At 39.7% G+C, this 16,996-nt stretch overlaps 1 protein-coding gene across 4 annotated transcripts in view; it reads right to left on the bottom strand.

Annotated features, from left to right (window-relative positions):
* Nucleotides 1-2,062, bottom strand: part of LOC134813885 (mucin-1-like) — a 35,243-nt gene extending 33,181 nt beyond the window's left edge. The window contains exons 1-2 of one of the 4 annotated variants that reach the window (XM_063821780.1): nt 1,835-2,062; nt 365-489 (exon numbers count right to left, since the gene is read on the bottom strand). In XM_063821780.1, coding sequence (XP_063677850.1) covers nt 365-489; nt 1,835-1,971 — 262 coding nt within the window. In that variant the 5' untranslated portion in view covers nt 1,972-2,062. Of the gene's footprint in view, nt 1-364; nt 490-903; nt 1,805-1,834 lie in introns of those variants that run through there. The other 3 variants (XM_063821782.1, XM_063821779.1, XM_063821781.1) reach the window with 3 other exon arrangements.
* Nucleotides 2,063-16,996: the final 14,934 nt, after the last annotated feature.

Below are 16,996 nucleotides of genomic sequence, written 5' to 3' on the forward strand. Positions count from 1 at the left end.
TTTAATGGGAGTAATGTCACGGTGACTACATAGTAACGTGATTTTAAGTGATTTTAACTGTTATTTAATACCATCACGAGTAACCCTCAAACAAACAGCCGAAGAAACCATCAAACACGCGGTGAATAATTGGCCGACGTTTTCTCAAATATTTTCCGCAGAATTCCGCGGTTTCGACGAATTGTTGATCATATCAAAGTCTGCTCGCATAATCACGACAAAAAGTTTATCAAAACTATCTCCGATCGAGAGAAAATTCCGTAAGCGGAATCGAAGTCAACGAATGAGTAAATCTAGAAAACGAACTTAAAAGAACGATTGGAGTAATATCGTAGATATTTAATGAACAGTTCACAAAACGTACCTTCAGCCTCTACACCAGAGTCACTTTGTCCAGATTGTCCGTTATTCATGAGTGCTTTTAGCTTCTTTATCACTAGCAGCCGTTTACCCATCTTCTGAACACCCATTTCTTTCAGTTCTTCGACACTGAAACAAGATAACAGTTATGGTAACTGTCATGGTAACTGTCATGGTAACTTTCATGGTAACAGTCATGGTAATAGCCATGGTAACAGTCATGGTAACTGTCATGGTAACAGTCATGGTAATAGTCATGGTAATAGTCATGGTAATAGTCAAGGTAACAGTTATGGTAACTGTCATGATAAGTGATAACAGTCATGGTAACACGATAAGCGCCATGGTAACACGAAGCTCCAATATTTACGTGTATCTCCAAAAGAGAGCACTCTGTTTTAACATTACAACACTCAAGGTGCCCGGGAGCCCTCAATCTCATGAGTACACAAAATCAGATATATCTCCACAGAGTTGTCATGGTAACCGGTACCATGTAGAGCTAACGTGCACATAAATTTCCCAGGATTCTTAAAAACGTACCCTATATAGTATACACCGTGATTTAAAGATGATCACAGTTATACCAGGATATTGTAAGAAGTTATCTAAACGTCCTGCAGTCGAGTTTAAATCCCCTAACAGTTGCTGAACTGAGGTACCAGGAAGGAAGCCGTACTGGAGTGAAAAGGGAAATTCTATTCACTCCATGACCAGCTGTGATATATTATCCAAAGCCCAAAATTTATTACAACGCGGTAAATTCTTGGTTAAATATCGCAATTATAAAACAATGCCCCGTTCTGTCAAAAAGTTCACCAAAGTTATGTAAAAAACTTGAATTCAAAAGATACTTAATGTATCGAGTGCGAATCTTTAATTTGCATAATGGAGACCAAAATACGGCGAATTAAGGGCTAAGAAATCCACGCAACAAAATGCATTGTTGCGTGAATAAAGTGTTTTCTGCTTCAATTAACTCAAACCACGCGGCATTATCTGGATAATCTTGCTAACACTTCATCTCATCGGGGTGGACACAGAAAACAAAAGTGTTTCACGAATCAATTATGCTTTGAAGCTACCGACATTATACACAAGTATATGATTCTATGCTTATCCGAACATATTATCATACTTGTGTACGTGCAGTCGTTTAAATCATAAATTATTACGATTATCATTTGATTATGAGCGGGATTATTCGTTCTGAATAAGTAAGAAAGAATAATGGAAAGTTATTTACTCAGACTGAGCATTCTTTGAAACAAAAATGTTAAATGAATTTCACAAATTGAGACAGCTTGTCTGTCTATTTAAGATACAATATGAAACAGTTAAACTAGCAAAGAGTCAACTCAAACATCACAAGTGATTGATCAAAAGACAGCGATGAAACTCAGCCACCACAATGAAACCAAGCACACTAAAAGCAGCAATATTTAGCGAGGAAACAAGAGTACTTTATCCAAACCTTATTTCTGACAAGCACTCTCCATTTATCTCTTCTCGCTCGAACAGTTCTGCAACATCACTTCCCAAAGCATCGTAAGCCCAGGATTTAACGTCAGAAGTTGACCAGCATTCAGGTCCCCTTTCCATGATCATCATCAACTTTATAGTCCACAAGTTTACAAACTACTACAACCTAATCAATCACGACCAAATCGGCAACGAAAGGGCAATGAATGCTTTATCTGGCAACACGTGCCCGTAACGCGCGCGCGTGAGAAGTACGGTCACGTGACCCCGAGTAAATAGCCAATGAGAGCGCGCGCAGCGGTCGCGTGACTTGACAGCGACTCAGCCAGCTGTGGCAGGCCGGGGACTGTATGCTGCATAGTTTAAAATGCACCACTCTCTCTCTCTATCTCGCTCTCTCTCTCTCTCTCTCTCTCTCTCTCTCGCTATCCTTTCTCGCTCGTGGGAACTTAATTGATTAAAGAGCTTGTGTCTGAGCGGATAGAAACTTTCCAGTAAATACGATCCATGATCGAACTGTATCAGGGTATTTTAATTTAGCTGCCGATAACTAGAGCTTGGTGCTGGAGAGAGTCAAATATAATGTGAGATCAGTGGGATTGTGTCGGGAGTGCGAGAGATCGTGCAACATTATATTCAGAAGGGTTATCATTAATTTTCCTGCACTATTCTGCAATCGTTTCATCAGTGTCACTCACCTCAACTACCCTCAGAGAGGTTGAGATCTATTGATGTATTACCATATTAACGGTAAACTGCTTCTAATACCAGTGTCTAGTCAATTGTAATGGAATTCTGACTCGAGGTTATATTATCAGTGGGTCAGTGGTTAAGTGGATCCTGCCAGTTACTATGATAACTGAGCAGTAAAACGGTTGTAAACTACGCTGTATCTGAAGATTTTGATAAATATCTTATGATTATTATCATATCTTATGATTATGCTGTGGGAGGGGATAAGTCAAAGTTTAACAAAACTATTGGCTCCTGTCTTTAGATTCCTTCGTAATTCTGAACCCTGATTTGAAGTATGACCGAGTAACCATGCCCGTCAATTAACTCAAAATACCCCACACCTAATCCTACCAATTGTCCTCGACTTAACTACTACCTACTTCCTTCACCGGAAAGCGCCTCAACTTGCCGGGCTATAGAAATCAAAATAATCTTCACTTTTACGGCCTCCACGCTCTTATTGGGGTGCAACCAGTTTTTAGCAGTTTTAAGAATCACTAAATAGTAGCAAAGTACGATATTTACAACTAATTTCTACCGAGGTCTGAAGAAACAGACCATACGGTAGACAAGTTGGAGTTACATGTCTACCAGTGAGCAGTGATCGAGGAACGGAGAAATAAGTTACAAAATATGAGCTCTATACTGATATACTCTATATAAGAGCTCATGATCTTAAATTGCTGTACATCAGTCATCAGCTGCAATGAAAGTTGAAACATGGGGGAGTTGAGAACCCTGGTCATCAATGTGTCTGTGAGACTGCATTCAAGTTCCCATGCATGGTGGCAATATATCTGTGAGACTGCATTCCAGTCCCCAATATGTCTGCATGAGACTGTACCCCATTCTTCAAGTTCAATATGTCTGTGTGACTGCACCTCGGCCCCCAATGTCAATATGTCTGTGTGACTGCACCTCGGCCCCCAATGTCAATATGTCTGTGTGACTGCACCTCGGCCCCCAATGTGTCTGTGTGACTTCACAGTACCGCTCCCACTAAATCGCTCGCCCAAATTTTTTTAAATTCTTGTAAAAATGCCCTGAGGGTGTGAAAGTAATCTTATTCGGTGTATTTTTGGACGCTGTAAAATTACGACTCCATAACGCTGATTCCGAATCACCCCCATGACGTAAGTTAAAAATGCTTCCCTAGAAGTTATGGACAAAAACTATTTTGGTCAGTGGTCACGTGACACTAGTAAAACACGGATTCGATTATTTATGGCTCGGGTTAGGGTTAGACTTAGGGTTAGGGTTAGGCTTATGCATAGCTTCGGGGTTATGGGTAGGATTAAGGTTGGGATTAGAGTTGATGTAAAACCGTTTTGTTCGGCTGCAAAACCGTAAAAACCAAATTCGTGATAATTTTTGAGCGAATTATAGTAAGAGGCAAAAGCCTCACAGTACACCCTGTCCCCAATGTATCTGTGATACTCTACCCTGTCCCCAATGTATCTGTGAAACTCTACTCTGTCCCCAATGTATCTGTGAAACTCTACCCTCTCCCCAATGTATCTGTGAAACTCTACCCTGTCCCCAATGTATCTGTGAAACTCTACCCTGTCCCCAATGTATCTGTGAAACCCTACCCTGTCCCCAATGTATCTGTGAAACTCTACCCTGTCCCCAATGTATATGCGAAACTCTACCCTGTCCCCAATGTATCTGTGAAATTCTACCCTGTCCCCAATGTATCTGTGAAACTCTGCCCTGTCCCCAATGTATCTGTGAAACTCTACCCTGTCCCCAATGTATCTGTGAAATTCTACCCTGTCCCCAATGTATCTGTGAAACTTTACCCTGTCCCTAATGTATCTGTGAAATTCTACCCTGTCCCCAATGTATCTGTGAAACTCTACCCTGTCCCCAATGTATCTGTGAAACTCTACCCTTTCCCCAATGTATCTGTGATACTCTACCCTGTCCCCAATGTATCTGTGATACTCTACCCTGTCCCCAATGTATCTGTGAAATTCTACCCTGTCCCCAATGTATCTGTCAAACTCTGCCCTGTCCCCAATGTATTTGTGGAACCCTACCCTGTCCCCAATGTATCTGTGAAACTCTACCCTGTCCCCAATGTATCTGTGAAACTCTACCCTGTCCCCAATGTATTTGTAAAACTTTACCCTGTCCCCAATGTATTTTCGAAATTCTACTCTGTCCCAATTTCTCAATGTATTTGTCAAACTCTGCCCTGTCCCCAATGTATCTGTGAAACTCTATTGTACAGACTACATGACAGAGGCATGTTATAACTAGTTTTAACCCTACTTCTTGTGAGGTGAATCAGTATCTATAGTTCTACAGCTAGCCAACATGTTAACTATAAGTGAGTGGGAACTGGATTTAATTTTAACGCGGCCGATGTTACTGGGCCGCGCTCAGCCTGTCATTCCGCCTAATCTCTATTCATGTTAATGAACAGGATAGCCTGAGCAATATAAACGACATACTCCATTCAAAGTTAATATTATTTCGGGGAGCAGGACTATTGAGCGGAGGACTGTTGAGCGTAGGACTGTAGGTCGGTGAAGGTCGGAAGTAGGACTGTAGAGCGGTGTCAAATCGCCAGGGTAGGACTCTAGAGCGGCCGCCCACAACATGAGGACTTTAGAGCGGTACGATCCTAGAATGAGGACTGTAGAGCGGTGGACTGTTGAGCGGTGGACTGTAGGCCGGTGAAGAGGCCCCTTCCAACCATTGCCACTGCGAATTTAACCTAAAACCTGCCCAGTTAATAGCGAAGACTGCGAAATTACCACTCCTGCCTAGTAATCTAATTTACCCTGTCCAGATCAGCAGTATATTACACTAAATCCGCAGGTTTTCTCTTAATTTTTTATGTCAAAACCTGCCTAATTAACTAGTGATCCTGCATCAACAGCGCAGGTATTTGTTATTTGGCAGGTTTTCTATTAACTTGGCAGGATTTGCTATAAAATTATCAATCCTTTCCGGATGGATTACGGCAGTGATAAAGTTAAATCGGCAGGTTTTCCATTAACTTGGCAGGATTTTTTATAAAATTATCAATCCTTGCCGGATAGATTACGGCAGTGATAAAGTTAAATCGGCAGGTTTTCCATTAACTTTGCAGGATTTGTTATAAAATTATCAATCCATGCCAAATAGATTATAATACTATAATCTTATTATCTTATTATGGCAGCGTTAAATTTATAAATTGGCAGGTTTCTTTTATCTTTCTTTTAAGTTCTTAAGTTATTTGGAATTTTGCTTATTTGGCACCAAAACTAAAAGTCAATAAAACCGAGTTGATTAGCGCAGTCAAGAAATTGGCCGGAGTTGATAAAAAGCTGACAACCATGGCACTAAATCTCCATATACTTATATAGTACGGTACCGCAACAATTGACCCCCTCCCCCCCCCCCCCCCCCCCCCCCCCCCCTGATGCAATCTACCCCCGACAATTGACCCCCCATGTAATTACACTGGGGTCAATTCAGGGTTAGGGTAAGGGTTAGGGTTAGGGTCAGGGTTAGGGTCAGGGTTAGGGTCAGGGTTAGGGTCAGGGTTAGGGTCAGGGTTAGGGTCAGGGTCAGGGTTAGGGTCAGGGTCAGGGTCAGGGTTAGGGTTAGGGTTAGGGTTAGGGTTAGGGTTAGGGTCAGGGTCAGGGTCAGGGTTAGGGTCAGGGTTAGGGTTACTGGGTAACACGACTCCTGTCAGCGACATCTGTCCGACACCTTAAATTAAGTTACACTAGTAATGAAATATTTAAAATAAGTAAATGAAAATGTCCATTAACTCCATGACTCTTTAATAAAGTAAAAGTTGACCATAATCAATCACGAGTTACAATGTATAACTTAGCTTCGTTGAGTGTTCAATCTTCTAATTTCAACCGCTATAGAGTCCTCGTGTTATAGGAGGGTACCGCTCTAGAGTCCTCATGTTATAGGAGGGTACCGCTCTAGAGTCCTCATGTTATGGGATCTATAAGGGAGGGCCGCTCTACAGTCCTACTTCCGACCTTCATCGGCCTACAGTCCACCGCTCAACAGTCCACCGCTCTACAGTCCTCATTCTAGGATCGTACCGCTCTAAAGTCCTCATGTTGTGGGCGGCCGCTCTAGAGTCCTACCCTGGCGATTTGACACCGCTCTACAGTCCTACTTCCGACCTTCACCGACCTACAGTCCTACGCTCAACAGTCCTCCGCTCAATAGTCCTACAGCCATTATTTCGTTTTGGTGGGATGATCGGTCGCGGTTGGGCAGCGCCAGAGCGCCTTACTGCTTACAGGGAAACATTTTCCGCACACTATTTGTTACAGGTATACTGGAGGCTTTTACTAATTCGCTCGCCCATACATTATCACGTGACTTTGGTTTTTATGGTTTTGCAGCCGTACAAAACGGTTTTACATAAACCCTAATCCCAACCGGCCACCCTAACCCTACCTATCACCCCGAAGCTATTCATAACCCTTACCACAACCATAACCGGGCCCTAAACAATCGAATTCATGTTTTACTAGCCTGTCACTTGACCAAAACGGCCAACCTTAACCCTACCTATAACCCCGAAGCTATCCATAACCCTTACCACAACCCTAACCGAGCCCTAAACAATCGAATTCATGTTTTACTAGCCTGTCACGTGACCAAAACGGTTTTTTTCCCATAACTCTCCAGGAATTGGAAAGCATTTTCGTCATGAGGGGTGATTTTGACCATTGTTAATGATCTGGCCCGGCGCGCGCTACTTCGAAGAAATTTAGACGAGTAACATCCGTCAAGGGGTGATTTGGAATCAGCGTCCAAAAATACACCGATTCAGATCAATTTCATACCCAAATGGCCTTTTCACAAGAATTTTCTTAAAATTTGGGCGAGCGATTCATAGTACTAGTAGGAGCGGTGGTGCGGGGTAGTTTAGCACCGCCAAGCCCGGTATTCTAAGCAAAATATAAACACAATTGTTTTCGTGTCAAATTTAAACATTTGTATCATCAAATCTTAGGATGGGATCACCGGTATAAATTTTTCAAGTTACTACTCAGCACTCATATTTCATCAAAAATAGTATACATTTAGGAATTATTGCTATGATTTAACCCATTAGGGACGATAGGGTCGTTTACGACCCACCTTTTCTAGAGGCTATAGAGGACAAACCATAATACTAAACGCAACGAATCTTTCGCACATATGCTCAAAATTTATTGGGCTACATTATTGACTTTCCAGTCGAGACCCAATTAATTACTAACAACTAAATAATTAGGCTAATTAGTCGTCATAATTGGAAAATATTTCACATTACTTCTTGCCTTGAGTGGGACATTAAAACTTTATGTAGGCTTATTTTGTTGAGGACAAAATAGTTGCGGGCAATGATTTCCTTGAGACATATGAAAAGCCTGTGATAATCAGATGTTCACAAACAGAGCTAGACGCTGTTTACTAACTGCGGTCGCATACGACCCACTCGTCCGGGTCGCAAACGACCCATCACGGTTTTTCGGCTTTAACTTCTGAAACAAAGACGTTAGGATAAAATAAAAACTGTAGCATAAGTTAAAAACATATGGTCAATACTGTGTGACTCTAACTTTTTAAAAATAAAGAATTTGGGTCATTAACGACCCACTCGGCTCACTTGCTTATTACTACATATGTCCATGTAACTTCTTGAATTCAGCCTAAAGCATGGCATCATAAGTTCAAAATCGCCTCTCAGCAAGTGATAATCATCATAAACTGCGAAAAATCGGTTAAATGGGTCATTAGCGACCCACTAAGACCACAAAATTGATTAATTAAATATAATGTTGTCAAACTTTTACAAATATTAGTATAAAAACATGTTATATCTTGGTCATTAATCCTGTACGTTGATTTAAATTTTAAAATCGATCAACTGGGTCAATAACGACCCACTCGGAAGTTGAACCACGACATTAATTATCAGTATCATGTTGTTCTACCATCAAGAAAGACACTCGTAGGTCTTAATTCCACGCAAACCACGGGTGGCTGACTACTAGCCCTTCTGAGATCCAGGGCCAACTGAAGGGCCGTCATCACTCATCAAAGAGCTGCGAGAATAACACTACTGCATATGCCTGGAGTTGCGTCCTGACTATAATACTATGGTGCGTGGAAATATGTACCGAAAGGACCGTGGCCGTGCCGCAAAAGAAAAGGAATCAGCCCTCGTTCCTAACTTACTAGGTAATAGCCATGCTGTTGTTGTTGCTTATTAGATTCTGTTACCTTTTTCGTCAATTTCGAATCTTGGTAAACGACCTGCTACAACCCACCGCTTGAGACCCAGGGTCCCACGGTGATCAGATCATGTCACTCAAGAAAAATCCCCTGAACGAAGTATACGAGATATCATGTAACCTTAGGTAAATACTGAAAGACGAGTGGTCAAATTGCATATTCTAATCCAACATGCGTCATGCCAATATGTTTTTTTCATTCCTAGAAAGTACGAGAATAACTAAACAACTGCTGCATTCAGATGGCTACATCTACAGCTCTGTGAAGAAGGACAAGGAAGAAGCCCCCCCCCCCCCCCCCCCCCCCCCATTTGGCTGGCGGTGCTGCAACCTGCAATCTCTCAGACAACTACCTCGTTTTGGGTAACAAACCCCGCAACAACGAGGCAGCTTTCAAAACGAAAACAAGTATTACGTAATCGGCCGAGAGGGAGGGGAGTTTCCAAATGATTAAGCTTGTGTAATTTTGACATAATAGCTATGTGGTGGGGGGGGGGGGGGGGCGTACAAATTGTCCAATAAGTGATTACGTAATATATGAACGGCCCCTAAGAAGTAAAGAAAGGGAGCTGCGAAGAGAGTAGATGCAGCCATCTGAAATCTGAATCCAGCAGTTGTATAGTTCTTCTTGGACGTTCTAGGAATCGGGAAAAGATAGGCATGTTGTTTGCTGTCTCACGACATTACGGTCGTGTACTAACAGCTGATAAACTCACCTACCTATCAATCCAATTCTGCCCATTATTCGTCAGTCATTGGGTGACGTGATCTGCAGATTACCGTGAGACTCCAGATCTCAGAAGGGCTAGTAGTCAGCCACCCGTGGTTTGCGTGGAATTAAGACCTACGAGTGTCTTTCTTGATGGTAGAACAACATGATACTGATAATTAATGTCGTGGTTCAACTTCCGAGTGGGTCGTTATTGACCCAGTTGATCGATTTTAAAATTTAAATCAACGTACAGGATTAATGACCAAGATATAACATGTTTTTATACTAATATTTGTAAAAGTTTGACAACATTATATTTAATTAATCAATTTTGTGGTCTTAGTGGGTCGCTAATGACCCATTTAACCGATTTTTCGCAGTTTATGATGATTATCACTTGCTGAGAGGCGATTTTGAACTTATGATGCCATGCTTTAGGCTGAATTCAAGAAGTTACATGGACATATGTAGTAATAAGCAAGTGAGCCGAGTGGGTCGTTAATGACCCAAATTCTTTATTTTTAAAAAGTTAGAGTCACACAGTATTGACCATATGTTTTTAACTTATGCTTTTTATTTTATTTTATCCTAACGTCTTTGTTTCAGAAGTTAAAGCCGAAAAACCGTGATGGGTCGTTTGCGACCCGGACGAGTGGGTCGTATGCGACCATAGCTGTATCTTTTAAAGTAAACGAGATACAGATTAGCTTTTTTGGATATCTCATTTTTGCTGTAAAGTGACCTAGTGTGTTAAACGGCATCAAAATCGGCAAACTTTAAAACTCGTCGTCCCTAATGGGTTAACGGTGAATTTGCATTATTCACACTTTTGGAAACAAATTAATCACAATCGGAGACAAAAAACTCTGTGCCAACTCATGGCGCTTATTACTATTACCTTATTAGTAGAGGCTCTTACGGGCAAAAAGACGTGTTTTCTGCTACGAGTTTAGAGACCTAACCGCTAATTGGACACAATAGTATGATGTCTAAGGATCGATAATATGTTAAGAAGTATAAATTTGGCCTTATTAGTCACGTGCTATACCAATGCGCGTTTTAAACTTTGACAGTCTATTACTCTAAGGCAAATAGAGTAATTATATTCATATTTTGTCAGCAATAAGATCACATTATTTTCTATTTAGTGTGAAAATATGAACTAGAACGGACATAATCTCGCTGAGTTATAGCTGTTTGAAATTTATGATTAATGCGCGGGTGCCAATTGATAACAACTAAATGCTTTTGCGCGTAGTGCGCGTCGAAAATTTGGAAAAAACGCTTGCGGAGTGACAACATTCAAACTTCGATCACAGTGCTGGCAAGCACGACCGTTGCATTTATTGTGGGTATACTATGTTCCCCATTTACTATTATACCCCCTTTACTATTATACCCCCTTTACTATTATACCCCCTTTGGTACACGTTACAAGCCTCTTTTGTGCACGCGAAGCGTGCACTCCGGCCGGAGGCGGCGGCCTAAGGCCGCCGCCTCCGGCAGGAGTTTTCCAGGCATTAAGACTCATCGGAAGTCGTTAAGCAGAATTATTTTTAGTTCAAAACATTCTAATTTGATGTCAAAGATGACAGGAATAAAAAATAGTTATGTTGAGATTTTTAAGAAATTTGCATAAAATACTCGCCAGCACTGTTATACGAAATTCGGTAAAAAACCCAAATCGCCATATTCAGGTGCCTTAAAAACCATGTTAAAATTGAGTTAGAGATCTGAAATTTTTCAGGGCGTCTAGACGTTGATCAAATCGACTGCAAAAAAAGTTTCAGGTTTCAGGAGTATCGGGAAATGGGTTTTCTAGAACCCCTGTTTTACGACAGATTGTCGTGATATATATATATATACATATTCAGGGATAGACGCTTTGCCAGTCAATTGTAGCCTGTATTTAATTGTCCATAGATTCAAAAGTATAAAAGATAAAGCCATTTCCGACCACAGGTCTTGCAAATAATTGTTTACACTTTAGTTTACATTGTATAAAAAAATTATTTGACGTCATAAACACCCCTTGATGACGTCATCAAGTTAACCGTTTTTAAAACTTGATTTTTGACAAAGTAATAACTTTTAAAATTAATTTTAAACCATTAAGGAGTAATTTTATTCAAAATCTGAGGAGATTTTCATCTTAGATAATTGTTCAAGCATTCTGAAAATCTACCGGAAAGTTTTTCTAGCTTGCTCCTTCATAAAGATATTCGTCATTGAAGTTTGTGCTTTTTTGAAGAATTATTTTATAAAAACGTCAATTTTGCGATTTAGTATTCTCTGGTGTTGGGCCATGCCTTGAGTTGAGGAGCTCAGTTCTGCTTCCTATAGGTATAAATTGTGCATTAGGCTAGTTTTGAAGTTAAAAATCGAAAAGTTGCACACGTGGGGACACGCCCAAATTGATAGAAAATTGCTAAAATCACTGAAAATTGCTGTTTTCGTCATTTTCTGTCAACTTTAGAGTGCCGTTGTGATTACAGTTCTTCTTGAAATACTTTCAAACTTTGCATGCTTATCAAGCTATATATAAAACAATTACATGAAAAAATTTACGGCGATTCAATATTGGATGCGCACGCAACGTCCGCTCAAAGTTTGCACGTGCGAAAGGTGAGAATTTTGCTCATTCGTGATTTCCAACAAATTCTGCTTTGCCACGACAGTTTAATGTCATTATATATGAATTTAATGCCAACTTGAATGAGTATTAGGTGGCATATTCAGTCAGTGATCGACCGATATGCTTACCTAAACACAAGGAAATGTTTTTAAAGGAAAATTTCGAAATCGTTGAAACTTCCTCCTTATTAATTAATGAAGATATCAGTTTATATTTCGACTTTATAAAGTACCCTGACATTATAATCAAAAAGAGATGATATTTTACCAAAACCCATATTCATGGGTAGAGTGGACCGCTGCCAGTGTCTCTCTTTCCCAAACAAAAGGAAATGATATTAATTTGATTGACCGTTCTCAAATGCAAAATGATACCGAGAATGAAATCGGTCGCTCGCTTTTCCCATTCATTTACAATTGTAATAGATTAAGAAGATCTACCCAAAGGCAGCTGTACTCGGCAATAAAGATTCAATAAACTTCAGCTAATTCAATAAGCAATAACTACTACCCTTACCCCGAAATACTAGGTATCGATCCGAACGCAACCCAAAGAGATTTTTACAGCATCTGACTGATGTAATCAATCGAAATTTATTATAATTCGTAAGCCGTGAATGAATGGAAAAAGCGAGCGACCGATTTCATTCTCGGTATCATTTTGCATTTGAGAACGGTCAATCAAATTAATATCATTTCCTTTTGTTTGGGAAAGAGAGACACTGGCAGCGGTCCACTCTACCCATGAATATGGGTTTTGGTAAAATAAAGTATATGAAGTGGGTACTTCTCGGAAAGGAAAAATTTAGGCAAACACGATGTGACTATTTTTGGGTTGATTTAATACAACTGCAAAAAATTATTCAAACTTCAAGCAAAAAAGTCAAAATTTTTACCACTTTTTTGGGTTTTTACCTGCACTAAAATAGAGGGATATGTTTTATTTTTATACCATCTTGTGCGGCTGTCTTTCAGCTACCTTTAAGCAAATTTTACCGACATGCCAACAAAATTAACTTGCTCAAATTATCAAAAAACATGCTTTTTTGGCCTATTTTTGGCCCCAAAATCAGTTTTTTGCTATTTTAACTGTGCTAACTCAGTCCAATCATTTTGAAACTACTTTTAATCGATTCTACGGTCAAAAATACGTCTAGTAAGGTGTATCTGGGGTCCCTAGCGTATCGAGCAGACAATGCCCGTAAGAGCCTCTACTATATAGTTATCGGACCTTATTTGAACGGACATAAAATGAACGGACATAATTATGAACGGACATTAATATGAACGCTAGAAGGCATTCAAAATCAAAACCATCAAAAATCCGAATTTTTTAAAAACATCTTTTTATTTCAGCAAATGATTTTTATATCCATTTTTTATACAATAAGTAAGAAAAGCAGTCGTTAACCAGTAAAAATGTTAAAATATGTGTCTAATATCACATATCATCTTCATCAAATGGGTTTTCGTGCATGAAATAGTCCATGCTTAAAGCATCAGTGATTTCTAGCTTTATGGAAACCTTTTTTTTAATCAAACTACCCCGATCCTGCATTTCAGTGTTAACTTTTACAAACCATTCGGCGTGAAGTGGTTTTATCTTAGACAACTTTAGGTTAACCTTAACATCACGTGGAGCTTTCCTAACAATGTTCTATTACCTCCCCTGAGTAATATGAACTATAATAACGTCGGACAATGTCCTTGGCAACACGATTTACCGTAATATCTACTTCTAGAGGCTGGAACAAGTTTGTCATGTTGGCGGGGACTAGCTCATGAACTATGTTGTTGAGTGCCATAATTTCGTTGACTTTTTCCGCCGAGTGACCCTTGAAAAAATTATATACTATAAGTAGTTTTCTGTGCCTCCGGCAGACCAAGGAGAACCTTTCCGTCGTTAACTTTCGGCACAATGTCAATAAAGTTATCATAGTTGTCATATTCTGGACAAAAAGTTCGAAGTGGAAAAATGTTTGAAAAAAATTCAACGGACTTTAACTTGGACGGACCTTAAATGAACGGACTTAATTTGAACGGACATTAAGATTAACGTTAGGGCCTCCATGAGCGTTCAATTAATGTCCGTCAAAATAAGGTCCGATAAGGTAGTTATATTGCATAGACTAGAATGCATATTCAGGAGTGCCTGCTTTAATATACTCGGACGATGAGCCCTCGGTCCTCACAAAAGATAATCTTTAGAATTGTACATAGTTAAGATTATAGTAGTACAATTTCTGAAAAGCAGTATGTAAACACATGAAAAGCAGTGTGCTCCTTAGTCCTTACCCCTTATATTAGCCACTAGCTTTGTTATTAAAACACGTGATTCGATCACGTGATGTTATCTCATTGTAAACAGGGTTTATTTTTTATTACGTGTAGTATGGTAAATTATTAACACAATAGTTAACTAATAATATTAATATTATAAAATATTATATGTATATGAGTACAGATTCGAAGTGAAACATCGAGTTCCGTTCTGGCGAGGTCTGGAGAGCTGGGAGGAACCTTCGAGATCGTCTGGAAGGGCTGATCTAAAAGCAAGCTTTGCTCAGTATTTATAGCTAATCTAACTAGACTAACGAGCTAGTTAACGTATATATGACATCTTAGCTTTGCTCTGCAAATACATTATCTTTCGCCGCAATTTTCGAGGTTTTCTCCGCGATTTTTCCTAGTTTGGCATGTCGCGGCGCCGAGATCTTTGGCCTAAATAACCACGATGTTCTTTTGTTCTTGATGCATGATGGTATAACTATAAGTCGGGAGGCGGTTAAAAGCTGTGAGTTCTGTTTGATAAAGAGTGCAATAGGCAGGAAGCTCGGATGATTTTTCCTCAAGAGCCTTTAGTGTAATCGTTGTGTACATCATGGAGTATGCACGATGCAGCGGGCCTCATACCATCTCCATACGATGCATTTGGCCGATGACCCGACTATGAAGATCCATTTAAAGCTACAAACAGTGTTTTTAATGAAATGTGCCATAAACTGGATGTTATAAAGGAGTACGGAGATTTTGTGTTAAAAAACGTGAACAAGCGATCAGTTTCGAAAGAAAACGCGGAGCAGAAAACTGTCATTGATTTGCAAGAGAAGCTCATTGAAAAGAAGGACGAAGAACTCAAGTCAGTCAAAACAACAGTGCAGACAGAGATAAAATTATATTTTTCTGCCCTGAAGATAACTTATGCAGCTGCTCTTACGCCAAAGAATATTTGTAATGCTGACAATAGCTGAAAAGGACGAAAGAAGCAGGAACGTCGTAATCTATGGAATACGTGAATCTGACGGTGAGAAATTAGAAAACAAAGTTGTTGAAGTTCTTGGTGAGATAAACGAGAAACCTTCTGCATTAAGTGACTGCTGTAGAATTGGTCTAAAGAGAGCCGACACATCACGACCTACTATTTAAGCTATCTCAGAATATCTCTGATATGGCTGCTGATGTGCTGAGAAAAGCTATAAACTCAAAACTACTACTATACGTGCAAAAGAGCCCTCTATTTACTTTTAGATAAATAGATAAGTGATAGATCTGTGGAAGAAAGGAAATCTTTCAAGAAGCTCTGGGAGGAATTTAAAGAGAAGAGGAAAGCAGAGCCTAACAAAGTTAATTTCATAAGGACCAATGAAATTGTCAGCTCTGATAAAAACAGTGTATCAGCCTCGTTGCTCGTCTGACAAAATTTGAAAGGTTTCACATTTTCCACCACACATGCGTTTTTTCACATATTCGTTTTAACATTTTGTTTCACATCTTTGTTATCATATCGCGGGGCCATGTAATTGCTTAAAGTTAATTGACGATGTCAGTCCTTCGCAGATCGGCGTGGCCCAGTGCGTATAGTGCATCTCGCCGATCTATATATATAGATAGGCTAACGAAGGTTGTGACTGTGAGAAGGTTGTGAGAAACATAATTTGATGCGCAGCGCGGTCCAGCTAATTAATAGTGTATCGCGCTACAAGTACAATGTAATTGTGTGCACAATTCAACATTCAATGTGCAGTACCGTATTTGGTCTCCCGTCCGATTTTATAGACGGGGGTAATAATTAATTCGAGTTAATTTTATACGTTATAAATATAATTGCTGTACTCTATAAAGTTTGAAAAGTATTTAATTGAAAAAGTAGTACTATTATGGTCAGTTACTGGGCGGTGCTCAGTCTGTCATTCTGCCGCAGCTTCAATCACAGCTTCATTTTGTTAGTGTTTATGGTGTCGCAACTTACTCTGGAGGGGCTGACGCTTAGACTTAAAGCAAGCTCAAGATCCTTAATTATGAATCATTCATCTTAGACTTGATATTTACTCATTTTGAAAGCGATTAATATCCAACCTGGTTATTAATATTTCACCACAATATACTGTCTCAGCCGCACGAAAACTAAAAGTTGTCAACTCGTTCACAGCTTAGGTCTTGGAACACAGAGTGTGGCTTTACACTAACCTTGCACGTTTGCAGAATGCTCCAGCCTCCCTAGTCAGTGTAATAAGCGCCAAGCGCGAGCACAGAACTTTTTTCTCCGATTTCGATAAATTTGGTACCAAAAGTTGTCTAAAAATGTGAATAAAATAAATCCACCGTGTAGCAATTTTCGGAAAAAATGCTACACGGCGCTTGTTCGCCGCGCCATGTCATATCAATATGTTCAACATGAGCCGGTGCTTTTACTAGGTTAAGGTAAGTTTATCTAAGTTAATTTGAGACAAAGAAAAGAGCAACTAAGGATCTCACTATACTTGACTCATTTTGATGTGGTTATTGGATTAGAGAAATTAATTTATAAAGACCAAGA

The sequence above is a fragment of the Bolinopsis microptera genome, chromosome 4 (assembly GCF_026151205.1).
Source record: "Bolinopsis microptera isolate Bmic1 chromosome 4, MBARI_Bmic_1.0, whole genome shotgun sequence".
NCBI classification, from domain to species: Eukaryota; Metazoa; Ctenophora; class Tentaculata; order Lobata; family Bolinopsidae; genus Bolinopsis; species Bolinopsis microptera.